The sequence below is a fragment of the Lepisosteus oculatus genome, chromosome 4 (assembly GCF_040954835.1).
Source record: "Lepisosteus oculatus isolate fLepOcu1 chromosome 4, fLepOcu1.hap2, whole genome shotgun sequence".
Taxonomy (NCBI): domain Eukaryota; kingdom Metazoa; phylum Chordata; class Actinopteri; order Semionotiformes; family Lepisosteidae; genus Lepisosteus; species Lepisosteus oculatus.
The window spans coordinates 25,560,876-25,583,391 of record NC_090699.1 but is presented as its reverse complement, the minus strand read 5'-3'; the positions used below and the strand labels follow the sequence as shown (position 1 = coordinate 25,583,391).

Sequence of the window (22,516 nt, the reverse complement as noted above, 5' to 3'; positions counted from 1 at the left end):
TTACAGAAAAATCTACAATGAATTTAGAAATAAAAAAAGATGGAAGTGACTCTGAAGAGTATAAAATAACAGCGAACAAAAAAAACTACTACAAATCTACTCAGCATGATTCTGCGACACCATTGTTTACTTTTGAATATCGAAATTTTAGATGGATTAATTTTTATCTGCAGTATTCCCAGATATCAATATTCTTAGACATTCAATGGGTCTCATTCAATTTGCTTTTCATCCAATGGGTTAATTACCAAATTACACTTCTTTTAAAGTGAAGTGTACACTTTCACTAGCTAAAAAAAGTGCAATAAAACTTTGTTTAAATTATTGGAAAAAAGTTAGGTTTATCATAAGCACATTAAAATAAATGAATAAACATTCATTTTAGAAAGAAGAATTCAAATGTGATTTATTAGTAGCTGGTATACAAATGTTTACATAAAAATATTAGAAAAAAAGGAAAAACAAATCAAGTTAAATTAAGCTTGGAAAACAAAAAGTGGAGCAACTTTTTTTTCCAGAATTCCATGGGAATGTTTCTACACTGGTCAAGGCAATTACTGCTATGATTCTATTTTTCAAACTGTTACTTAAAACATTTTTAAAAACACCAGGAGAACATGAGTACTTTCATTATATTCCAAAAATAACAAATTTCCCATAATCTAGTCTACAATACAGTGGCACATAGCTCAAATCTGATAAAACTGGACCCTCTGACATGCATACACAATTCTAACTAAACTTACGGTGCTCTAACCTGTCTCTTAAAAATAATATTTACCCTCAAAACATATGATGGACTGTACATTTAAAAAAATACACTGTAATGTTGAAAGATTAAAAAAAATACTTACCCTGAATGCTGTAGAATGATATGTGGTACAATATTAATGCAAAATCAAAAAGCCTGTGAACAGAGTTATACAGTAGTTGTTCAAACAATCACCTATGTACTATATACATTTATATGCAAATATAATATATATTTAAGACAATCTTCCAGCGTGATATCATGTGAAAACTTGCAAAACACTGCAAAGAAAAACATATTTGTTGCCAAATCCTTCATTTCCATTGTTCAATGATTAAAGTCAATGTATTTTAAAATCCATTTATTATTAAATATTCAGAGGTTTTCAACAATTCAACAATTTCCAACCACACTGATCCTCACAAAAATACAATACCTGAATCAGTCATTTCCCTTTAATGCAGGTGTAAACAGTCTCTTTATTTCTAAACAGCTGTCAGTAAATGAAAAAGAAATACAAAATTTCAATAATGCTTTCTACTTACATACTTATACAGTACAAACAAGAATTTATTTTATCAAAAAAGCAACTAACTACATTTCCATTTTATTCTTCAAACTATGTTAATACTACAACATATCTAAAAACCAAATAAATTCTTATCCAGTAATCATGATTAGAATTCTAAACATTTTACTTAAATTCTTTATCTGAAAAATAAATGAAATTAAGGTATCTAATTTACATGCAAGTAGTAACAAAACAGTATTAATAACATTGATCAAATAAGGTTTATCTTAAAAAACTGCATTAAAAATGTAATCAACTCCAATGTTTTACAATTACATAGAATAACGTAATATTTCCTGATATTACCTTCTAAAACATACAGTACGTACAACATACATCTTACAGTACAGTAAGATATACAGTAGCATCCAAAATGTTCTCTCCCTTCTTTTAAGGCACCAGGGGTTTTGAGAGTTAGCCCTTTCTGAATACTGGTTTGTCACATAATTTTAATTTGTGATTAAAGAAATACTAAACATGCCTTTTAGTTTCATAAAACAAGTCTTGTTAAGTCTCCACTTGTGGAAAAGATTCTACATTCATCTTTACAAAACTCATGATGCATTTCGGTATCCAGGCTGCACAGTGATTTTCAGAATCCCATGATATGGTTAATATGACCCTGAAAGAAGGAGAAAATTATCTTTACAAATTAAACAGTTTTAGTTTAAGTTTAAGTGACATACAATCCAATTTTTAACTGTTTTTATCCTCACTCAGTGAAGAAGGCTAACTGGACAACAGAATCGACCAGAAACAAACGTCTTTTTTATACCCATCATCACCTTGTAATCTGTATTTCCCATTCTATCTTACCTTAGTAAGTCCCTCTACTGTATTCCTGATGTCGTTGTGTTACACCAAATTAAAAGAAAAGATGATGGAGAAGATTTTGAACAATTCCACAACTTCATAAAACACAAAAGACAAACTTCCCCTTAGTCAGCTCATGGGATTCTAAAAGACCGCGATTAATTATACTTTCTGAAAACCACAATTACTGTATTGTTCACAGTTAAAAATGCAAAATAAAAAATGACAATTATTACAATATCTTAGTAAAAAAAACATTGAGCAAAAAATGGCACCTGTGGTTATTTTTAAAGACTTTTATAATAAAGAGCTATGTCCTCATTTAAATTATTCAATATATTGTAACTTTCATCAAAGTTAAAACTTGAATTGGGTGAAAATCACAAGGCCCTGTACACAGAATAGTCACAGATGATTTTTTCTTTTTACTTCCAGAAGTGGATGAGAATATGATAATGTTCTCAAAATTATCCTTAATCTTTGATTTTCCACCTTTTTTTCCCTTTCTGAAGCTCATCACTAGAAAGTGGCTTTTTCTTAAAAGCACAGGTCGCTGTTCTTTTAAGACTAAACAGGACTAACCAAGACTAAAGAAGACATACTGTATAAACAAAAGCTCACAAATACAGTTTACAGACCTCGGTTAACATAGCCATCATGTCTCTGGAAGGCGAGAAGAAACCAAGAAACAGAAAGAAAAAGCACACAAATTCTAGGAGGAAATGCACACTTCTAACAAAACGTGCAAATCAAAGACTGGGAAAAACCTATTGAAATTTCAGCAGCAGAAACTGAAATGGTAGACATGGTTAATGATTGCTTTCTTAGTTTGTCGAAGAACAAAAGTCAAAGTTCTGTTTTAATTAGCATCAACATAGAAGATTTTAGATATCTGTATTTCAGGTACAAGAAGCATTCAAAATTCATTAATCTCCAGGGACCAATGGCATTCTACCATTTGTATTTAAGAAAAAAGGAGATTTTATTCATAACCCATTAACTTAACTCTTCCAGCAGTTGCTCGAGACAGGGGAAGTGCTATTGGACTGGAGAATTGTTATATATTGTTAAACACTGTCTATACTTAAAAAGGGTGATAAAACTAAACCAAGAAATTACAAACAGTCTATACTGCAATGTTATGGAAACAATTATTAGTACTAAACTATAGGATGACCAATATGGAATTCTTTGAGGAACAGTATAAGAACTGAACGTAAGATAGGGTGTATTTACATTTTCAGAAGGCTTTAGATAAAGTTTAATTCTTAAAATTACAGGCGGCAAGATTTTGGAAAAATGCACGTGTTTAAAAACTGGTTAATAGAAAATTGAGTGAAGATAAGAGGTGAATGCTTCAACTGGGACGGAAGTAATTAATGGAGTACCACTAGGATCTGTACTAGGGCCACCGCTTTTCCTACTTTGAATCAATTATCAATCTGATGTATTTGTCAACAAACTTAACTGATTTACTAATCTCAAAACAACATGATTAATAACCACTAGAAGCACCAAATGAAATTCAAAAAGATGTAGCTAGAATTGCGGGCAAACAGTAGTCAGATGTTACATATTGTGTTAAATGCAGATAGTATAAACAAACTAGAAATACAAGATGCAACACTTTGAGATTTAAGAGAGTTTCAGGTTTATGTTTACATCATTTACATTTTCTAGACAACATAGGAAAGAAGTAAAAAAGCATACAAAATGATATTCAGTCAGAAACATAGAACTCAAATCAAGGGATGTTATGTTAATATTGTAAAATACAAAAGTTACTGGTACTGTGAAATCAGTCAAGAAAAGAACAAACAGATACACTCTGGCATTCAAGTGATTGTCCTAAACTGATAGGCTGAAAGAACCTAACCTTTTTAGTCTTCATCAGAGAAGAAGAAGACCTGATTCAAATGCTCAAATTCCTCAGACGCATTAATTTGAAATGGACTACTTCAGAAAGAACAGTGAATCACAAACCCGAGACCTCCTCTTACTTAAAACCTTTTTAAAATTCAGTTCTGAAAATGGAACAAACCTGCTCTTAATTTTCATTTTTGCCCTTGGTTGTTGGTTTAATTACTTGAAGCTTGAACAACCCTTACTTACTGTTACAACCTCAGGTTTTTAAATCCATAACAAATAAACTAACTTTCAGAACAGAAATTGATCTGGACCTCTTCTTCACAATATGTCTAGAATATATCTATCCTGCCTGGAGGATGAATAGCTAAACTCTACAAAATATTCCAAATGAAGTATTATTTTTTCATTAGAGTAAATTTAATTTATTTGAATATTCACTCATTTTTGGCCTTCTCAATGGATTCTCCAAGCTATATAGATTACAAGTTTGAAAACATTTACATTCGAATGCTTTTCATGGACCACTTCCTTTATTAACACTATTTTAAAATAACATACATTCTGGTTTCTTGCATTCAGGACTCTTTGAACCTGCAATACAATAATTTCCTAGGCTTTTGCCTTTTGCTAGGCAACTCAATAGTGTCTAAAAATGTTTCACTATGGGCCTAGAACGGTAGCTTGCAATGTTGACTAACTAGTAGCCTATATTATGTAAAATATGTATTAAATAAGAAGTGTTACTTCTTAAACCTTTGCAAACAGTAATTACAATACTCAGAAAAAAAATACTCACAGACTCTCCAGCCTTGCAACGCAGACAGAGCTGTACGAATCCGCCATCTTCAGATGCATACCTCTGATAAAATAACATAGAGATGAGGTATATTAAAGATATTTCCCTGGCATTTAAGAAAGCACAATATACATAATAAAACACTATATGTATGCTAACGACTAAACTAATGTTTGCAGAGTTACGGATTGTATTAATAAATTAAAACAGATAGTAACTGTGTTAATAACTAATGCCTATTTTATTGTTAAAGAACAAACATACTGGAAATACATACAACATAACAAAGGAGAAAAAAAGCTGATGAGAATAAAACACTTGAATTACAAAATAAAAAAGCAAAGGAGACATAAAAATACCATTCTTTCAAAGGACAGTCAACATAATGCCTTCAATAATACACAACATTATGGCTCTCTTTGTATAACATACAAAGCAGAAAGTAAGCTTCTCAGTTTTGAGTCTGGCATTTAGCATTAAAGTTAAAATTAAATGGGATTATATACAAGTGGATCACTTGTCACTCTTTGTTTCCTATTCCTTTCTGCAACAGATATATTAGAAGAGAAGGGAAAAGGTAACTGGGGTCAGTTTCATGTGCCTTTCATATTAGCCCATTTCATAGTGAACCCCTTGGGTCCAGCCATACAAATTCCACATATCTTTTTTGTAGAGAGGAAACTGATTTGAACACCTGATATTTCCACCAGGATAAATTGATTTTGTTTAGGGTGCACACCAGTTAGATTTGAATATAAAAAGTTAGGGGTTTGGTGTTTTTTCATGCACAAATTAGGCTTTGTCGCTCTTGCTACTTGTCACATATAGCACTTTTGAGAATTTTAAATTAAAAACGCAATGCACACATTTTCACAAGCTGCAGTGGGTGTCAGTCATAATACATGACCGAATCAATAACATTTATTCGAGGTGTTTAGGTATAAATGAGAAATAAGATGCCTGAAATATGCACGTACTGTAAAACGACGTGAAAACTTCTCCTACCATATCAGAGGTCTGGGTGGAGGTAATACAGAGGAAGGCAGTGCAGTTTGGATTCCGTGACCGAGGAAGAGACTGCTGCTGATGCATGTCCCAGGTATCCATGGGACTCTCTGTTAACTGTGTGCTCACAGCGCCATTTTCAAACTGATTACAACTTCCAGACCCACTGCAAAACCGCTTCTGGGAAAGGAGTCAAACAAAGCACGGTAACCCTTAGCAACGTGTTTGCCTTGTGTTGTTATTGGTAGCTATAAGTAACATTTCAGTTCTTACAAATGCTTCAAATAATTCAAGACACTGCCACTGTTCACTGAATGAAATAAATGTCCACTCTTCCGAAAAAAAAAGATGCACTCTTGGCATTGAAATAGAAATATGCTGTCATTGACCTAATGCTGTAACAACCCAGCCTCAGAATTAATTTATAATACAGAGCACGTTTGATGCCGGCTACTATACAAAGACGGTGTTTTGAAGGGGAAAAAAGGCTGAACAGAAAACTACAGCCTCTTTTTTAAAAGTAAAAAATGGTCTATTTTGAAGCTAAAAAACTAACTACACGCACACTTTCAACTGCTTCAAGTGTAACAGCTACAATTAACCATGATAAAACCAGTTGTGCTCACATGATATGAATGATATGATATGAAAAGGGACTAAACATTGCCAAGTTATTCTGGCAGCACCACCTTTAGCACTAAAAATAGTCAGCAGATATTTCAATGCAGTGTCTATCACAAGAGGAGGCACATAAAGGTCATACTACAGTACATATCCAGTTTGTAACTAACACATCAAGTGCTTGATTCTTCGAAGTATAAACATTGTAGCAGCCGGGCGCTACGTACTGTAAATCCACCTTACATGTACGTCACCGATTGGCTTTCCCACCGGTTGGCGAAACACGCTTATGTTGCATGTCCTGACTTACCGTCTGGTTCACATTTACATCAAGATCCTCTTCGTGGCGGCGTTTGTTCTGTGCTGGAACCATGCAATCCATCGACATTGCCATCTGATCGTACAAATCAATTATTTTCAGGCAAAGTAATAAAAGTTAAAAAGCGATCCCAAGGATAAGAGAACATAAACGATTGGATATTTTTATTTAAAAATATAAAGTAAAATAGCATATGGTTGGGATTGTACGCTAACCATTCATTTCCATCATCAGTAATGCATTTCAGGTCTATTACCCTTCACTATAGTCCATCGGATACAACCTTGAGAGTTTTCTTCAGTTATCTTTTTTTCCGCAGCGGGAAATCACGTTACACAGAGCACTTCATTAGTACAGGAAGGACAACAACCTATCAAAGGAGACGCTAACCAGAAACGTCAGGACGTGCACGCCATACTTCTGAGGGGCAAGACGCGGTGATAGTTGAGTAACTGGGACTAGAACATATTTTGTACATATTAAATATATTTACGTTTAATAAAATAGTAATAAGATTTAATAAGATATTTAATATTTTCTGTAGCAGTTCAGGCGAAATTCATTAGTTTCCAAGGGAGACTACAGTGAATAAACATGGTGAATTGAAACTCATTGCAATCCAAGTATACTATAACTTTATATACCATAATTTATAAAATACTTGTTCATAACATTAACCTGAAATATCTGCAATAAATAATTGTCTCTTTCTACTAAGTTAAAAAAGTTTCATTTTGCTCACGACCTGATGTTAATGTCTAAACATAAGTAGCTCAAAGTGTTAATTGACAGCATCATTAAGTAATTTAGAATAAGTCTAAATTAGAATAGAATATGTGATAATGAAATCATTACTGATATTTCAACTAAGTGGTCAATTAACAGTGTGATTGTAATCTAAACTATATGGTATGTAAAAACTATTTTTAAGCAAAGTTCCAGAAATATTACGGCTACCTGTTATATTTTTCAAAAGTATAATTTGATTAAAGAAGAGAATACAGTCCTTTACTGTAGGTATTTTTAAAGTAAAATGTAGTTATTGATTGGTATCTGGAACCCTAAATTTAGTAATTCAAGATTTTATCAAAAAGAGAATATGAAGCTCATAGCTTGGGCTACAAGGAAATCTAAGGGAAACAAATCGACACCTATGTAAGAAGAAATATGCACCATCTAGCCAAAAAGATACACGTTTAAAAAATATTTCGAATGTGTAACATTCTGAGAGGCTATATTAATCTTCAAGTATTGTTTTCTAATATCCCTCAATGATAGAATTGAATGTTTCCTTATCCTCGGGTGCTGTTACTAATGCCTTGTTAACTCAAACTGTAGTTCGACTCCTGTTCGATTAGTTCAGTCTGTCAGCATGGCGAATTTCGTGCAAGCCACTTCTTCGCAGCAATTTGAAGATTTGTTAAAGAATGCAGGAAAGTATGTATCCAGATTTACATGATTACCTGATATGTGTGAAAGCTGTGAAATGTCCATTCTAAAATAGCTGTAACTGACATTGTGTGATTTTAAAGTTTTGGCTTAGTAAAGCAGTGCATAGTCACAGTCTGAAGGCTACAGGAAAGTCACGGAAAAAGGCATTGTGTGTACGTGCAAAAATATATTAAAATATTCGAAAAGTATGTTAATTAAAATAACCTTAGAATCGTTATAGCACTAGCCTTTTAATTATGTTTGTGAAAGTGTTAATATAAAATAAAATATCGATCTCTTTGGATAAAATAACACAAAGGGGAACTTGCTTACAATATAAGAAAAAAGCTTGTTCTTTTGTACCAGAATAAATTATGGTGAATCGGGGCATAGTGTTTCGCCTTTGTGATATGGATTGATGATCTTAATACATTTTGCATCACAAGCAACATCTTACAGTTGTCTTGGACGAACCTACTACTTGACAGGCCTGATGCTCGGGCCGCGATTTCCCGGACTGCGACAGAAAAGCCATTGTGTTTTCTGTCTCGGGATATGTCCGTAATGTTTTAGTATTTATGGGATATACGGAGAAATAAGAATATAATTTGTTGAGAAACTGTAATTGAAAAGTAAGAGACGTTAATTCCACGCTAAAATATCCTTTTTACATAACCTCTGCTCGTTCCTGTAAAAAATGAATGTACTGTAAAATGTAATAGTTTTGTAATCAACGTTTTATTTGCATTTGCTCTGTTAAATCAAACAGAAAGGAACAGTATCTAATTTATGTATATGTTAAACTATTTTCACATTTTTTAAATTATTTTTTTTTAAATACCCATTTGTCATTTTAGGACTGCGGAGTACCTTAATCTAAAGAAAAGTGTAGAGTCTGTAACCTTCACGATAAAAACTCTTTATTTTGAGTTAAAATAGATTTATTGTATTTTTTTTGTTTTTTTTAAAGTAAAATATTTTGCATAAAGAGGCAATTTTACAATTGCTGTTGGAAAACAATATATTTAATTATACAGATTTCTGTTTGGGCTCTGCAAATTTCTGTCCTGAGGACCTGTGGGAAGATTGTTTTCACTGCATCAGTTTTACAGTAAAAAACAGTTTATGTGAGAGCTTGGGTGGGTGGTGAAAAAAGTATTTTAGGAGAGAAAGAGGTGTTGGATCCATGGGACTTGTAAGCAAACAAATCCCTCTGTAGTATAAAAAATGACAATAAACCTGTCTAAAAGATCTGAGCTTTTGTAAATGTGCATATGTATACTTTAATTTTGTTGTCTTTCCTGCCAGGTCTCTGGTGGTTATCCATTTCCTGGCATCATGGGCTCCACAGTGCACCCAAATGAATGATGTGATGGCAGAGATAGCGAAGGAGTATCCACAGGTGACATTTATAAAGGTGTGTATAGTATTGAAACCTACCATTGCCTATTTTCAGCACTCTAAATGCACACTGTTATACTGTTACAATGTATATTGATACATTAATGTATCACAGTTTATGCCTTTTGTGATATTACCATAACCGTTTTTTCTTTCAATTTTGTGTATTTGCTGTATTTGCTAACCATATCACAATAGGCCGACTTTCCATTTAATGTGTCACTCACACCAGACCCAGGCCATATGTTTTTTTCTTTTACAAGCACTTAATTTCAGGGTCTTGTCTATTTTTCACAATCCTTACAAGCTTATTTTTCAACATTTAGAATAAAATGTACGGTTTTGCATATCTACATTTCCCTGTAAATTCATTTCTCAATTCTCCATCTGATCTCTGGTGTTATGGGGATGCTGGCTCATAATGACTGCCTCCTGTCCCCTATTTAGATTTTACACTCCCTGAGCCCCACAGTGCCTTACAGGAGAGCTTGCACCAGTGGGAGGCATGATGCAGCTCACACTGGCACTACTTAGCATGCAGCAAGTATAACCTAGTTAATTAACAAAAAGCTGGGCACTGCTGCTTTGGAATACCTGTTTACAGTCAGCAAGTGACGAAGTCTATATACAAGCTGGCAATTTCTGAGCTCTGGTTTCTGTTCTGACCAAGCACCTTTACCGAGTGAGCCACTTGTGTTTCCATCTCCAAAAGCTTTTGGCTCCAGACTATGCTGGTCTTTTACATAAATAAAATGGAACTTTCATTGTGTGCCTAAACCTTATACTAAACGGACAGGTAAAGGTTTATATTCCATGCTGAAAAGAAAAGAAACAGAACGATTCGCCATGGATCCTACACCAGTGGTGAAAGTGTAAAGGAGGTTCCACAGCCAAAACGTTGTTTGTTTTCTTTTCAGCATGGGATAAGCCTTTACGTGTCCCTTTGCAGTGTGCGCATGCTGCCGCAGCTACCTACTTAAACATTATTACAGTTGGTCCAAAGTAATTTTTCCCTCTTTTTGAAAATAGATAATGTTATTTGAAACTAATGGTAAACCTATTCCTTTGCTCGTGTCGCATAGTGAAACAAAGATAAAACATTCTTGTGAGGAAGTGCTTAATGTGCACAGAAGCCGTAGATACAAGTTTAAGCAATATTATAGTGGTAGTCGCTTACTGTTTGTTAAAAATGTACTTGTTAGACTTTTATTCTTTTAAGAACCAGAAAAATATAGGGCCTCCAACGGTAGTATAACAAGGAGGGTGTTTTAGAAGAATGGAAGTCAGTGTCTTACTTGATAATGTAAGTCATACTCTTGAATTTTTTTTTTGCTACAAGTAAACTGTTTTTAGGAAGTTCAAAATTGCTTTTGGTGCTCTAATGGCTCTTGTTACTTTTCTAGGCACAAGGCTGAACCTGGCCTTTTTCAAAAGTGATCTGCCAGCAGTTCAGGATTGGTTTTTGTAATTTAAAGTGAACACAGGTCACTGATTGATTGATCTGTATTTTTTTTTCTGCAAGGTCTGCTTGATACCAGCAACCCAGCTATATAATTTTTCATTTTAATAGATTTTCTGCCCCCCAACTCTACCCTTGAATTCTTCCTGCTCTATTCAAAACTCATAAAGTCTTCTCTTTCTTTGGCCCCAGAGGACCTGGTTGCACTGGGCTACTGGCTTTCTCTGACCTTGCCTGCTAGTATGGTCTCATTATCTATTGAGTTAGGCACAAGGATAAAGACCTGTGTCTCCCCTACAGTGATCGGTACACACTGTCTTAATAATAACAGTCTTGCAAATCCTCTGATTTGAGGTGTCAGTTTCTCAGATTGTATGCACATAAATACCCTTAAGCTGTTCAGCTGAGGAAGCTCTATGCCATGTGTTTATCTTTACATTTCTGTTATTAGCAACTCATATTTTTCATTGTCATTTTTTTTTGCTTTGCATTTTTACTTCACTGCTGTCAAAACTGCAGAGAATACTTTCAAACTGTATCCTCCTTATTTGCTTTCAGTACACACCAGAACATTTAAGTTGTATCAGACACTTTAAAAAAATATTTTGGCATGCATGGTTAGGTTAACAACAACCCACTCAGTCTTTTTGTGCTGATATTTCATCTTTGCAGGAATATGCCCAACATTGATTTAGCAGCAAAAAAACTCTCAGTTACAAATTCATTCAAACTTTTCTTCTTCCTTTATATCCTTTCTGAAATTGAGTAGACCTGTACTATATTGGACTTTTAGTATCTAACATGCTTATAGAGATATGTCTTATAAAATATGCTTCAGTATAAGAGCTCACAAAAATATGTATTGGCCATCATTACATTATAGCAAAAATTCCTATTTTTGCTTTATAATCTTAGATTTCTTGTGTATGTGTGTGTCACTTATGATGTACTGGTCCATGGATTTTGTCAATAGAGCAAACAGCAAGATTTGCTAGAGGCGGAAAATAAGTGCTGTAATCATGACATAACTGGGGTCAGTGATTTATGGATTTCAATATCTGGTAGCTAAATACGATTGAAAATTTACTGGGTCAGTAGTGCATCAACATTTTCGTTCTGTGCCTGAGGGCATTTCTTGAAATGTGTAGTAAAATAAAAACCTCTGAACCCATTTTGACATTGCACTCACTGCAGGTAGGGCAAAAAATGATGCAAAACCTCATATAACCCCTGCATAAAAAAGCACATTTTCTGACTGTATATATTATATTTTGTGGAACAGTAATATGTATTTTATAAAACACCTTTCATGACAAGTAATCACAAAGCACTATACAAATCAAACATAAAATCCAAAACCAGATAAAAAGAGGATAAATATTTTTGCATTTACATGAACAGAAAAACAAGTCTTCAGAAACAGGTTGAAATTAAGAACAATTCAATTTTGAAGTGAATGCAATCAGGCATGTAAATATTTTAACTTATTCACCTCACAGATTTATGTCTGTTTATTGCCCATTGCAGTATTCCCTGATAAATACCTATGTGATCTCTAGATATACAGGAATATTTCTGAGTTGTTTTTAGAAAGAATGTAAGTGCTGTCTTCCTTGGGCTGAGGGTGAAATACTTTGTGCTTGTTATAGCATCTTAAATCCTTGTTTTTCCTCCTACAGGTTAACCCTGTATCAGATAAGTGAAGTGTTCTGACTCCATTCATCTCAGTTTGAAGAGAACTCCTGGTTGGTAATGAGAACAAAAACAAACTTAACATCATTTTCTTTTGTTTTCCTGGTAGCTGGAAGCAGAAGCGGTACCTGAGGTATCTGAGAAATATGAGATCACTTCCGTCCCCACTTTCCTTTTCTTTAAGGTAAGCTTTCAAATATTTAACCTCAATGACTCAAGTGGAACAGTTACATATTTTCTTTGAGAAGATGCATTTTCTCTGAACATAAAATTCAACACAGAACATCTTTTTGTGTTAATAAACATCCGTTTGATAATTTTTTCCACTTATTACATGCACTCTTTCTTGATGTGAAGCATATTTAACACTTTAAAGTTGGGGACATTAGCATTTAAAAATCTATTAATGTTAAATGTACTATAAATCAATATTCTGTAGAAAGTTCATAAAGCAGCCTTAAATACTACAGCTCCAAATCCGACCTTAACTATACCACAGTACTACTTAATAGCTGTGGTTTCTTTAATAACACTGTACAGAACCTCACTTTGTAGAAAATAGGTGAATTACAGGAGGTCTATTAAAGTGTCTTTTATAGAACTTAATCTGAAATGTGCTTGGAGTACCTGGAGTCTGGATTAGTGAAGTGACAGCCTTCTCTGAGCATTGCCTATGGATAACTCATCAGATTATTCCTTGTCCCTTCTTCATAACAATTACAGCTCAGCGTGAACAATAAAACGTAACCATAAGACTGTCAGAACAATTGTTAGTGTCGTTTTCTGCTGCTGCCAGAACTGTGAGAAGATTGACAGGCTGGATGGAGCCCATGCCCCGGAGCTGACCAAGAAGGTCCAGCGCCTGGCGTCCAGCCCCGCGGTTCCTGCCGGATCTGGGGCTCCCACTAAAGAGGATCTTAATGAGCGTCTGAAGAAGCTGATCAATGCCGCACCCTGCATGCTTTTCATGAAGGGATCCCCCCAGGAACCCCGCTGTGGTAAATACATCCTAGTGTCCGTGTGATAGTAGGGATCCAGCGAAACGCCACAGGGTACTAATCTGATTCGCTGTTTTAAGAAAGCCCAGTTGGTATAGACCTATAATGCATAACTGCATTCCTCGAGGGCAACATGTTAAAAATTAAAGGTACCTCTAAATAACACGCTGCTAAGGGTCTGGAAAGGCGGAGGGAAAGTTGACCAAAGAAATTATCTCGGTCAATTAATTTATTGATCAGCAGTGGAATTAAAATCTTGCAGTAAATAAAAGTGACCATTTTAAAACAGTATATTTAATTTATCTCATCTTTAATTGAGATTTTACTGCTTGTTGCAGTATAAATGTCTTTAACTGTGCCTATCAATATTTGCCAGTGTAACAATTTATTTTTCAATTGCGAGGTACACGCAAGCTCCAGAAGATAAAATTGCTCTCATGAACAGAAACTGAAATAGAGAGAGTATATTAGACGCATCACAGCTGGAACAAAGCGTATTCATTTGAGGCTTGATAACCACAAACTGGGCGAGTCAAAAAGGAGAATAAAAATAAGATCATTAATATTACATCAGTGTAATGTACAAGTCAAGCACAAGTATATTACAGGGTATTGAGTCAGCTGCAAAATGATGGTTGGAGAATATCCTGTGGATGCATATGTGTAGCTGAACTGCTTATTAGTGATGCATTTGGTTGTTGTTGTTTTTGTTTTGGTCTAGAGAGGAATTCTATGAAACACAGTATGGCATTCTGTTTAGCATTTCATTGAGTTCAGAGCCCCCTATGGTTATATTGAAGTAGTTTACAATTTCCTCATGGAGTGAAGCCAGAGTTTTATTTTTCTGTTCACACACAGATATCTAATCAGTGTGTTCTTCAGATGAATTTAGTTCACCCTTAATTCAGAAATTCTCAGCTTTAAAAATATTTGGAAACATTTTTGAATATAATTTGTGCTAGGTTTCTTTGATTTAATTTGTGTGTGTAAGAAAATCTTTTTTTCCTTAGCTTTATTGCTAATGTAGGTTTGTTGCTTTAGCTTTCTAGTTCTCCCAACATACAGTAAAGTATAAGTATAAGATAATTCTGGTTGTGCTGTAGCATACACACACACCTTTAAAGTGCATTAGATTCATGAAAACGCTTGTTGGATGAGGAGCAAACATTGCTCTCGTTTAAATGTCTTCAGCATTTTTCTTCCAATTTTTAAACTGATGTTTTCAGTATCACTGTATCCTTTTTTCCTAAATATTCCAAACTGGTAGTGACATGATCTCAAAAGAAAGTAATGAAAATTTCATTTATGAAAGTGTCTTAATATTATGCTGTCAGATATGCAGGAGTTTTTCTGATTAATGCTTTCATGAACATTTTAAAGGAGCTTTTTACTTTATGCACTTAGTAAACCTTGGAATCAGGTAGAGGTATCAAAGAGTTAAATATGAATAGTTTTTGTTTTTAATGTTTGCATAACAGAAGTTTTTTTCTCCATTATTTTAAGAAATAAAGCTTTAATGCTGCTTATCCTGAAGCAGAACGTCTGCAGTGCGCATCCCTGACCCTTAAAAAACAAAACACCTCCAATCAATCTTCCTTGTCTGGTAGATGTTGCCTACAGCCAAAGAAAGCAGCTGGACTGCTTGTTTGCCTGGTGTAATAGAAACAAGTTAATATATTGGCAACTGAATAACCATCAGCATCCAGCCTCTAGCTGTTTTATAATGAATTCCCAGATGAATGGCAAATATCAGAATCAGTATTTTACTGCAGGCTCTACATGAAGTTAACACTTCACCTTACTTTAGAGAACGAAGGGAAAAAAATCACTCCTTGGAACTGCACACCACAAATATAAATAAAACACATCACTTTACATCATAGATGAAGACAAGGGCATGTAGAAGCTCATATTTAACAATGAAACCCCATAGCAAATACGTTTACCCAAAGGGCCATAACACACCAGTGAAGCTGCAATGCGAAGAACATCAAAGTTATTTTCTTCTGCTTCTAAGGTTTTCTTTAACATGAAAGTAAGGTGTCAAGGTACCTGCCATGGAGATTAGTATTTGATTATAAGAATTATATCTTTAAAGCCAAGGAAGGTCAATTTAAATATAATGTATATAAAATTATCATTGTGTCAAGTTTGGTATTGTTGTGAAAATAAAGTCTTGACAATACAGCATTTTAGAAATGGATTTACTATAAAAAGGTCATTCTTAATTCTAGTAAAACTAGCATCATTTAGCTATCGTAATATGATTTGGTCTGCTTAATTTGGTTGTTCTTTAATTGGATTGACTATGACCCTTGATCAATAGCATCTTTGAGTTTTTTAAATGAAAGTTTGCAAGGCAATGACGATGACAACAGAGTTATCCAAAACATTTGTATAAAATAAAGTATACAAATTACATGTTCTTACTTTCTAACCTTTTTTAATAATCCCATCACTAAGTTGTTTTATGTAAAGTTATTTAGTAAACTGAAACAGAGGTATATTTCTTCAATTGGGAACATTTTTTCTTCTCATTTGGCTCTGGTTTCTTCCCATGTCTAATGGATCAAGGCAGCCATTGTTAATGTGTCTTAAACTTGGAATGCATTTAAAACCTATGCTTGTTTTGGCTGTTCTTCCAGAAGTCTGGAGCTGATACTCTTCTGTGTTTAAGGGGCAACTCTAGAAACATCAGCTTTACACTTAGATCCTAGCAGCCTGCAAGAATTTTAAAAAATAAACTACAGTAAACAACAATAAATACAAAATAAACAGTATGCTTTGTGGCTGTATAGCTAAAGTAGGCGATCTTATACCTTGAAGATTTGTGTATATTGTTGTGAGAAACTTTCCTTCTTCACGTTACAGGATTCAGCAAGCAGATAGTGGAGATTTTTAAGCAGAAAAACATTCAATACAGCAGCTTCGATATCCTATCGGATGAGGAAGTGCGGCAGGGACTCAAGACATTTTCCAATTGGCCCACTTATCCTCAGGTTTACGTCAACGGGGAGCTAGTGGGAGGACTGGATATTGTAAAGGTTTGTACAGGAGAGGGGGGAGCAAAGTGCCAGAGCACATTATGCGCTCAGACTGTTGCTTATTTGCTCTTTTCATTGTTTTATTCCTCTTCAGTAGCTCTACATTCCCTCTGAGGCAATTTCCACTTAAAGACACAAGGTCTCCTGCTGGGGTAGGTGGGCTGTATCAGCCAGGGGCTTCCCCGTGGCTAGTTCCCGCTAACACATGCTCACCATCTCCATTTAATAATTACTGTAAGGGCTGAAGTTGCTTTAGATTGCCCCTCCTTCATTAGGCAAATTGTCCACCTGTGCAGTAAAGAGAGGAGCCCTGCTGTGCTGTGCTGTGCTGAGACGGGGGATTTTGTTCACTTTCTCTCAACACGCAAGGCTCCACCTTGCCGTGTGAGATAATAATTATGTAAACAGCAGTGCATTTTATAAATGGTTCTGTTACTGAGTGGGGACCTAGTTTCTGAGTTATTTTTATTTCTGTTCTAGGAACTTGCTGAATCTGGAGAGCTTGAGAACACCTGCCCGAAGGCAGTAACACTAGAGCATAGGTAAGAAGAAAAATTTCATGTACACACTGACAAATTAAAAAGCATAAATAAAACCTCTACAAAGACTGAGCTCATTCTCTCTTCCAATAGGTTAAAGGCTTTGATAAACAAGGCTCCAGTAATGCTGTTCATGAAAGGAAGTAAAGAGGTATGTTTCATCATTGAGGAGTTCTTTGTGTCCATCACGAAGCAATATTAATTCCTCACACAGCAATTATCAGCATCCTGTTTTTTTGCAAATTAATGAAGGTAATATGCAAAATATATATTCTTGAACTAAATCTACATAATTGCCTTTTATATTTTATCTGTTAACAGTACTGTGTTAAATTGGTTTGCTTTCACTCTCCCATGTATGTGGAACAGAATGACCTCTCGATTTTGTATTTATAATTAAAGTGTCCTCCAAACTTTTTCATACTCCCTATAAAATGGGTTGTATAATATGTTCTGTTTTTAAAAACTTCTAAAAATGTTAAACTGTAATCGTAATAGCAAAGTCCCATTAGCTCTAAATAATTATTTTTTACCAGAAAACACAAGGATCCCATTTATTCATGCCCCTGTAGTTAGCATTTTGTAAATGCTCCTATGGCATGGATTATATTGACACGACACCTAGTGTAGTATGTTATGAGGTCTTGGTAAAACAGGCTCTCCCTGAGCAGACCCACATAGACTTTACAGTGCCACACAGGATCCTGCACATGTCCCACACAAGTCTGTTTCCCATCTCTCACTGCTTTCTGGGGATTGTAGTTCAGCTCAGAGCTGCCATGTTCCTGCTGCCCTTGCAGCATGTCATTGTAGATTTTTAATGTTGGAATTTATTTAAGGACTACTTAGTGGTGTGAATAAATGTTACCTTCCCATGTTCTGGAGTTAAATTATGGCAAATTGACGGTTCTATGCCGTGCTGTTATGATTAGACTGTACAGTGATACAAGTCATACTGTACCTGCTATTTTTGCTTTGTAGTCAAGCAATTTATAGTTGTAATCATGAGATAGATAGAAAATTAAGTCCTTATGATTGACTTGACCAAATTTGCCACTTTTTTATGAGAAACTCATCTTTTGCATTTGCCAGGTTTCAGGTCACTTTCATGCTGCGTAAAAAAAAAATATGCATGCTGCGTTAATAAGAATGGAAACATTTTCTTCCACATACACACACAAAATGTTTCTGTAAATGTTAAAATTCCTTCTGCTACTGCCATCATTGGTTACATCATCAATAAAGATGTGAGCCAGATGGTCATGTAGGTTGAGGCACAGACAGCGCTTCATAGATATAGTGGAAGCCTTTGAGTATATGGAGTTTTTTCTACACACTAACCTTCTATGAGATTCATAAAAGGGTTATCTTGGGTGTCATCTTGTTCCCATTTAAAACTCTCCTGGGTCATCAGTATAATTCTGAGCTAATCCTCAGGTTTTCTGTTTTGGGGGTTGATGAGAGGTTTACTTCTACTACACAGTTTATTAACAATGCATTGTGATAGCTTCACCCCTGCACTTCGGAGGTCATTGGCTATTTCACTGACAGATGTTTTTATGTATTCCTGATAGCTCTTATAATTTTTCTGTTGTCAGCTGCAGATGTTTTTCTTGGCCTATTTGTTTTCTATACCTGTGGTTAATTTCTACATTTTCAATATATTCCAAATTGTTGATTTTCCGTCCTATTCTTTTGGGTTTTTAACATTATCTGAATTATGTAGTCTATAATTGTATGTATAATTATATAAAAATATATAATTGCACTGTATATATTTTATGGAATACAGATGAAAGAATTTCACAGTGGTAGCATAAATGTAATCCCTTGTGTCTTCCAACTTGCTACTCCTTTTTGATAAGGATCTCTATTCACTTTTGCCAGCCACTTCTTAAAAGACAGAATGAAAATGGATTCTTAGATGGCAATTGTAAATTTAACCTGATACATCAGAGGCTTCAGCTTTGTTATTCCATTTGCAGTTTCTGAACAGTCTATCTTTCTGTTATCTTGAATGATTTTTAGATCATGAGCTCTGTGGATATTTATCATTCTTGAAGTGGTTTGGTATATTTTGAAAATAAGAGACTTCATTTCTGTATCATGAAATCATTTTGCAGGAAGATTTATCGTTTTTAATAGCATTGTCTGTGACATAATGTTTTCTAATTCCATTAACAACTTTCCTTATGAAAAGGGTTTTATATTCTTGAAATATGTTGAGACTTGTTACACAGACTGTCAGAAAGACCAACTTCAATATGATTATTTAATAAGAATTTAATAACACCACATTATTTTGCCCTTTCAGTACAGTTTCATTCAGTTTGATAATTTTATCTCACAGATGGCTAAATGTGGATTCAGTCGTCAAATACTTGAAATAATGAACAGCTCGGGGTAAGATGTTTTCAAGGTTGATGTACAGTGTAAGGGTAGTCTGTTTCAAAACCTGTAGTTGATATTGAGACATTGATATTTATAAAGAATACGTTGTAATGTCTTTATCACATTATTTTTGTGTTCGATTTTATTTAAGCCAGTTGCAAATCAGTGATTAAAAACAGACAGATCACTTATTTTAATGTTGTGCCAAGATAAAAAAAAACTATCATGTATATGTATTTAGGAGAATAATGTCAATAACGTTTGCTTGGAAATGTTATATTTTGGTAAGCAGTGAGTTTTTTAGAAGAATCATCTTACTAGCAGCAAAGTGTAGAACCACTCATCTTACAGTTGGTAAACAGAATAAATTGGAGAGGGTCTGAAGAAACACTTGTTGCTGTAACTTTTTTTTTCCTGCAGGGTTGATTATGAGACTTTCGATATACTACAGGATGAAGAGGTAGGTTATGACAAGATAATGTAATGTTGTATTAGCAAAGCATGGTGTTCAGTTGCCAGAAAAATAAATCTTAGAATTATTTTAATTATTTTACATTCTCATTCTTGTGAAAAATAATAAAATGAGTGTTCAAATGTTGTGGATGACATGCTGTGCAGGATTTTTTATGTAATATTTCCTAAAAGCCAAGGTGGTGTGGTGTATTTATTATTTTTATAATTTTACCTGAAAATGCTCAAGGATTTAAAGAATGTGGAAAACTTGAAAAGTTTTAATTTTCACTCACTCTCTTAAAAGAATAGTACATTGCTTATAAGAAAACATTAATATAAAGGTGTTTGAGAAGATCCTGAAATAAATGTATCTTCTTTAATGTGTTTATTAATGTTACATTAAACAATGGATTCTAATATGTGTGTTCTGTTCTCCAATTCTGTGCTTATAGGTTAGACAAGGACTGAAAACATATTCTAACTGGCCAACATATCCTCAACTGTATGTGAAGGGTGAACTTGTTGGTGGACTTGACATTGTGAAGGTAAGTTCCTGATTGTTTTGCATATCCATAAGCTTTTTTTATTTTTGTTTCTATCTGGTAGCTTGATATCATATACTAATAATGGAAAAAATAGTGGTTGCATTTTGAAGTCTTTCTCTGTACATTCACCTGTAGACTACAGGTGATTTACATCTTAAATTTACATTAATTTCAGAAAGTATAAAAACTGGATTGTCATAATATACATGCAGTGTGTTTTTTTTAATACAATTTGAGTTGGAAAGAGGAGTGATTAAACAGTCAGTATGTTTCCAGATGTCTTAAAGATTTTTGCTAAAATAAGACAAAATTTTCATTTTTATTTTTTAAAATAAGAATATAAGAAAAGATGTAAGAGGGAGTCCATTTTAGTCCATTTTGCTTACTTGGTAATACTATAAATTATTTTCTAGTACTTTTTCTACTTTGACATATAGATGTAATACACGTACCTCATCAGGTTCCATACATTTTTCATTGGTATTTTACTGTATATTAAAGGCATGTCTGGAGATTGCAATGCATACGTTTTTCCACCAGATGGCTCTTAAACACTGTCTAAACAATAAACCCTTGACAGTGTTTTAAGTACAGTTTTTATCGGAGTGCTACAGGTTTATGATCCAAACCTACTCATTAATGTTAATGATTAACTCTTAGATTTTAAAATATGTTAGGACTGATGAGTTTTTTAACTGCAGCATTTAGCAGTATAGGTCAAAACCCTGGACTACAAGGGGTTTTTGACTAAAGTTTGTAATGTTATTATCTTTACTGGACATGTAAAGAGCTTTTAGCTTTCCCAAAATCTCCTTGGTAACCATTTAATGTTCTTGTCTAGTAAACCTTACAAAGAGTGTTTTAAAATTTTCTTTCCACTTTTCCATGAGTGATAATTCCTTAGTGTATCAGAATAAAGTCCTTGAGCAAGCTGCCAAATGGTGTACTTGTTAAATAAATGACTGTCCTAGTAGAACTTGAATTAATTTTCAACATTATTCTTTACAGGAACTTAAAGAAAGTGGGGACCTGCAGTCTGTTTTGAATGGGGAAAGCTAGTAATTGATGACACAGGAAGGGACTCAGACAAGCCTAAGTTTTCTTATATATTATCTGCTGGGGTGATCTATGGAGAATCCATCTACTGTGTATAATTTGCTTTTTTCCAGACATTACAAATATTGAAGAATAAGTATTAAATTACAAATGATGATCACATTGTTTCAATTGCTATAATCAGAATAAAATTGTTTTAAGTGTAATTTTTGATGTTTCAGTTGGTTCTGTGCATTCATTTTACTAAGAAACCTTGACAAGGCATGTGTGCTCTTAGGCTTTGAAGCTTTTTTCCAATGAAATGAAAAACAGGTCAAATTAGTTACAGATCCTATCACGGTAACTAGAACTAGTGTATGTTTTTTTGTATGCATGCAACTGCTGTATGCAAAAAGTGACACATTTGTGCTGAAGCATGTTAGAGGTACATAACATTCCTTAAAAATAAACCACAAATGATATACTGCATTATGTTGGAGAGTGAGCTGTGTTCCATACACAAGTTTGGAGAGTTGGCTATATTCCAAGAGCAGAGCTGCACAATTAGCTGTAAAGAAATGCATCTTCATGGTGTAATGAGCACACCTGTGACTGTTAAATAATTACAGAACTCACACAAATACTCCATCTTTTAGTAATATTTTGTACATGACCATGTTAAATAGCTATCTGTCAGACACATTAAGATATGTAAACCATTGACTCGGGCAATGATTTTTAAGTCTGTTAATTTTAAAGTACATATTCATTTGGTAAAACTTA

The 22,516-nt window shown here is 34.1% G+C and overlaps 2 protein-coding genes across 3 annotated transcripts; one reads left to right on the top strand and one right to left on the bottom strand.

The window, feature by feature from the left end:
• Window positions 1–1,097: 1,097 nt before the first annotated feature.
• LOC138238409 (uncharacterized protein C10orf143 homolog) lies at window positions 1,098–7,111 on the bottom strand. 2 transcript variants are annotated; one of them, XM_069188984.1, is made up of 5 exons: window positions 7,002–7,110; window positions 6,737–6,820; window positions 5,806–5,985; window positions 4,801–4,863; window positions 1,098–1,944 (listed from the first exon to the last, which is right to left on the bottom strand). In XM_069188984.1, exons 2-5 carry the CDS (start codon window positions 6,818–6,820, stop codon window positions 1,915–1,917), a joined length of 357 nt encoding a protein of 118 aa, XP_069045085.1. In that variant the 5' UTR covers window positions 7,002–7,110; the 3' UTR covers window positions 1,098–1,914. The 2 variants fall into 2 exon arrangements, with proteins under 2 accessions (XP_069045085.1, XP_069045084.1); XM_069188983.1 differs by having other exon boundaries at window positions 6,737–7,111.
• A 963-nt stretch (window positions 7,112–8,074) lies between these two features.
• Window positions 8,075–21,960, top strand: glrx3 (glutaredoxin 3). The gene is made up of 11 exons (XM_006630401.3): window positions 8,075–8,182; window positions 9,485–9,593; window positions 12,838–12,912; window positions 13,525–13,726; window positions 16,598–16,770; window positions 17,251–17,312; window positions 17,403–17,460; window positions 19,660–19,712; window positions 20,121–20,160; window positions 20,606–20,698; window positions 21,707–21,960. The coding sequence occupies exons 1-11, from the start codon at window positions 8,118–8,120 to the stop codon at window positions 21,755–21,757; spliced, it is 981 nt and encodes a 326-aa protein (XP_006630464.1). The 5' UTR covers window positions 8,075–8,117; the 3' UTR covers window positions 21,758–21,960.
• The last annotated feature ends 556 nt before the right edge of the window (window positions 21,961–22,516 follow it).

What these genes read in the sequence shown, in the direction of transcription:
- LOC138238409 (XM_069188983.1), bottom strand. Translation starts at nt 6,820, where the DNA reads ATGGCAATGTCGATGGATTGCATGGTTCCAGCACAGAACAAACGCCGC. An exon ending in CCACCCAGACCTCTGATATG is followed by an intron (nt 4,864 to 5,805) that starts GTAGGAGAAGTT and finishes TTATTTTATCAG; the next exon opens with AGGTATGCATCTGAAGATGG. An exon ending in GTTGCAAGGCTGGAGAGTCT is followed by an intron (nt 1,945 to 4,800) that starts GTGAGTATTTTT and finishes TCCTTCTTTCAG; the next exon opens with GGTCATATTAACCATATCAT.
- glrx3 (XM_006630401.3), top strand. Translation starts at nt 8,118, where the DNA reads ATGGCGAATTTCGTGCAAGCCACTTCTTCGCAGCAATTTGAAGATTTG. An exon ending in GCAGTAACACTAGAGCATAG is followed by an intron (nt 17,313 to 17,402) that starts GTAAGAAGAAAA and finishes CTCTTCCAATAG; the next exon opens with GTTAAAGGCTTTGATAAACA. An exon ending in GTGGACTTGACATTGTGAAG is followed by an intron (nt 20,699 to 21,706) that starts GTAAGTTCCTGA and finishes TATTCTTTACAG; the next exon opens with GAACTTAAAGAAAGTGGGGA.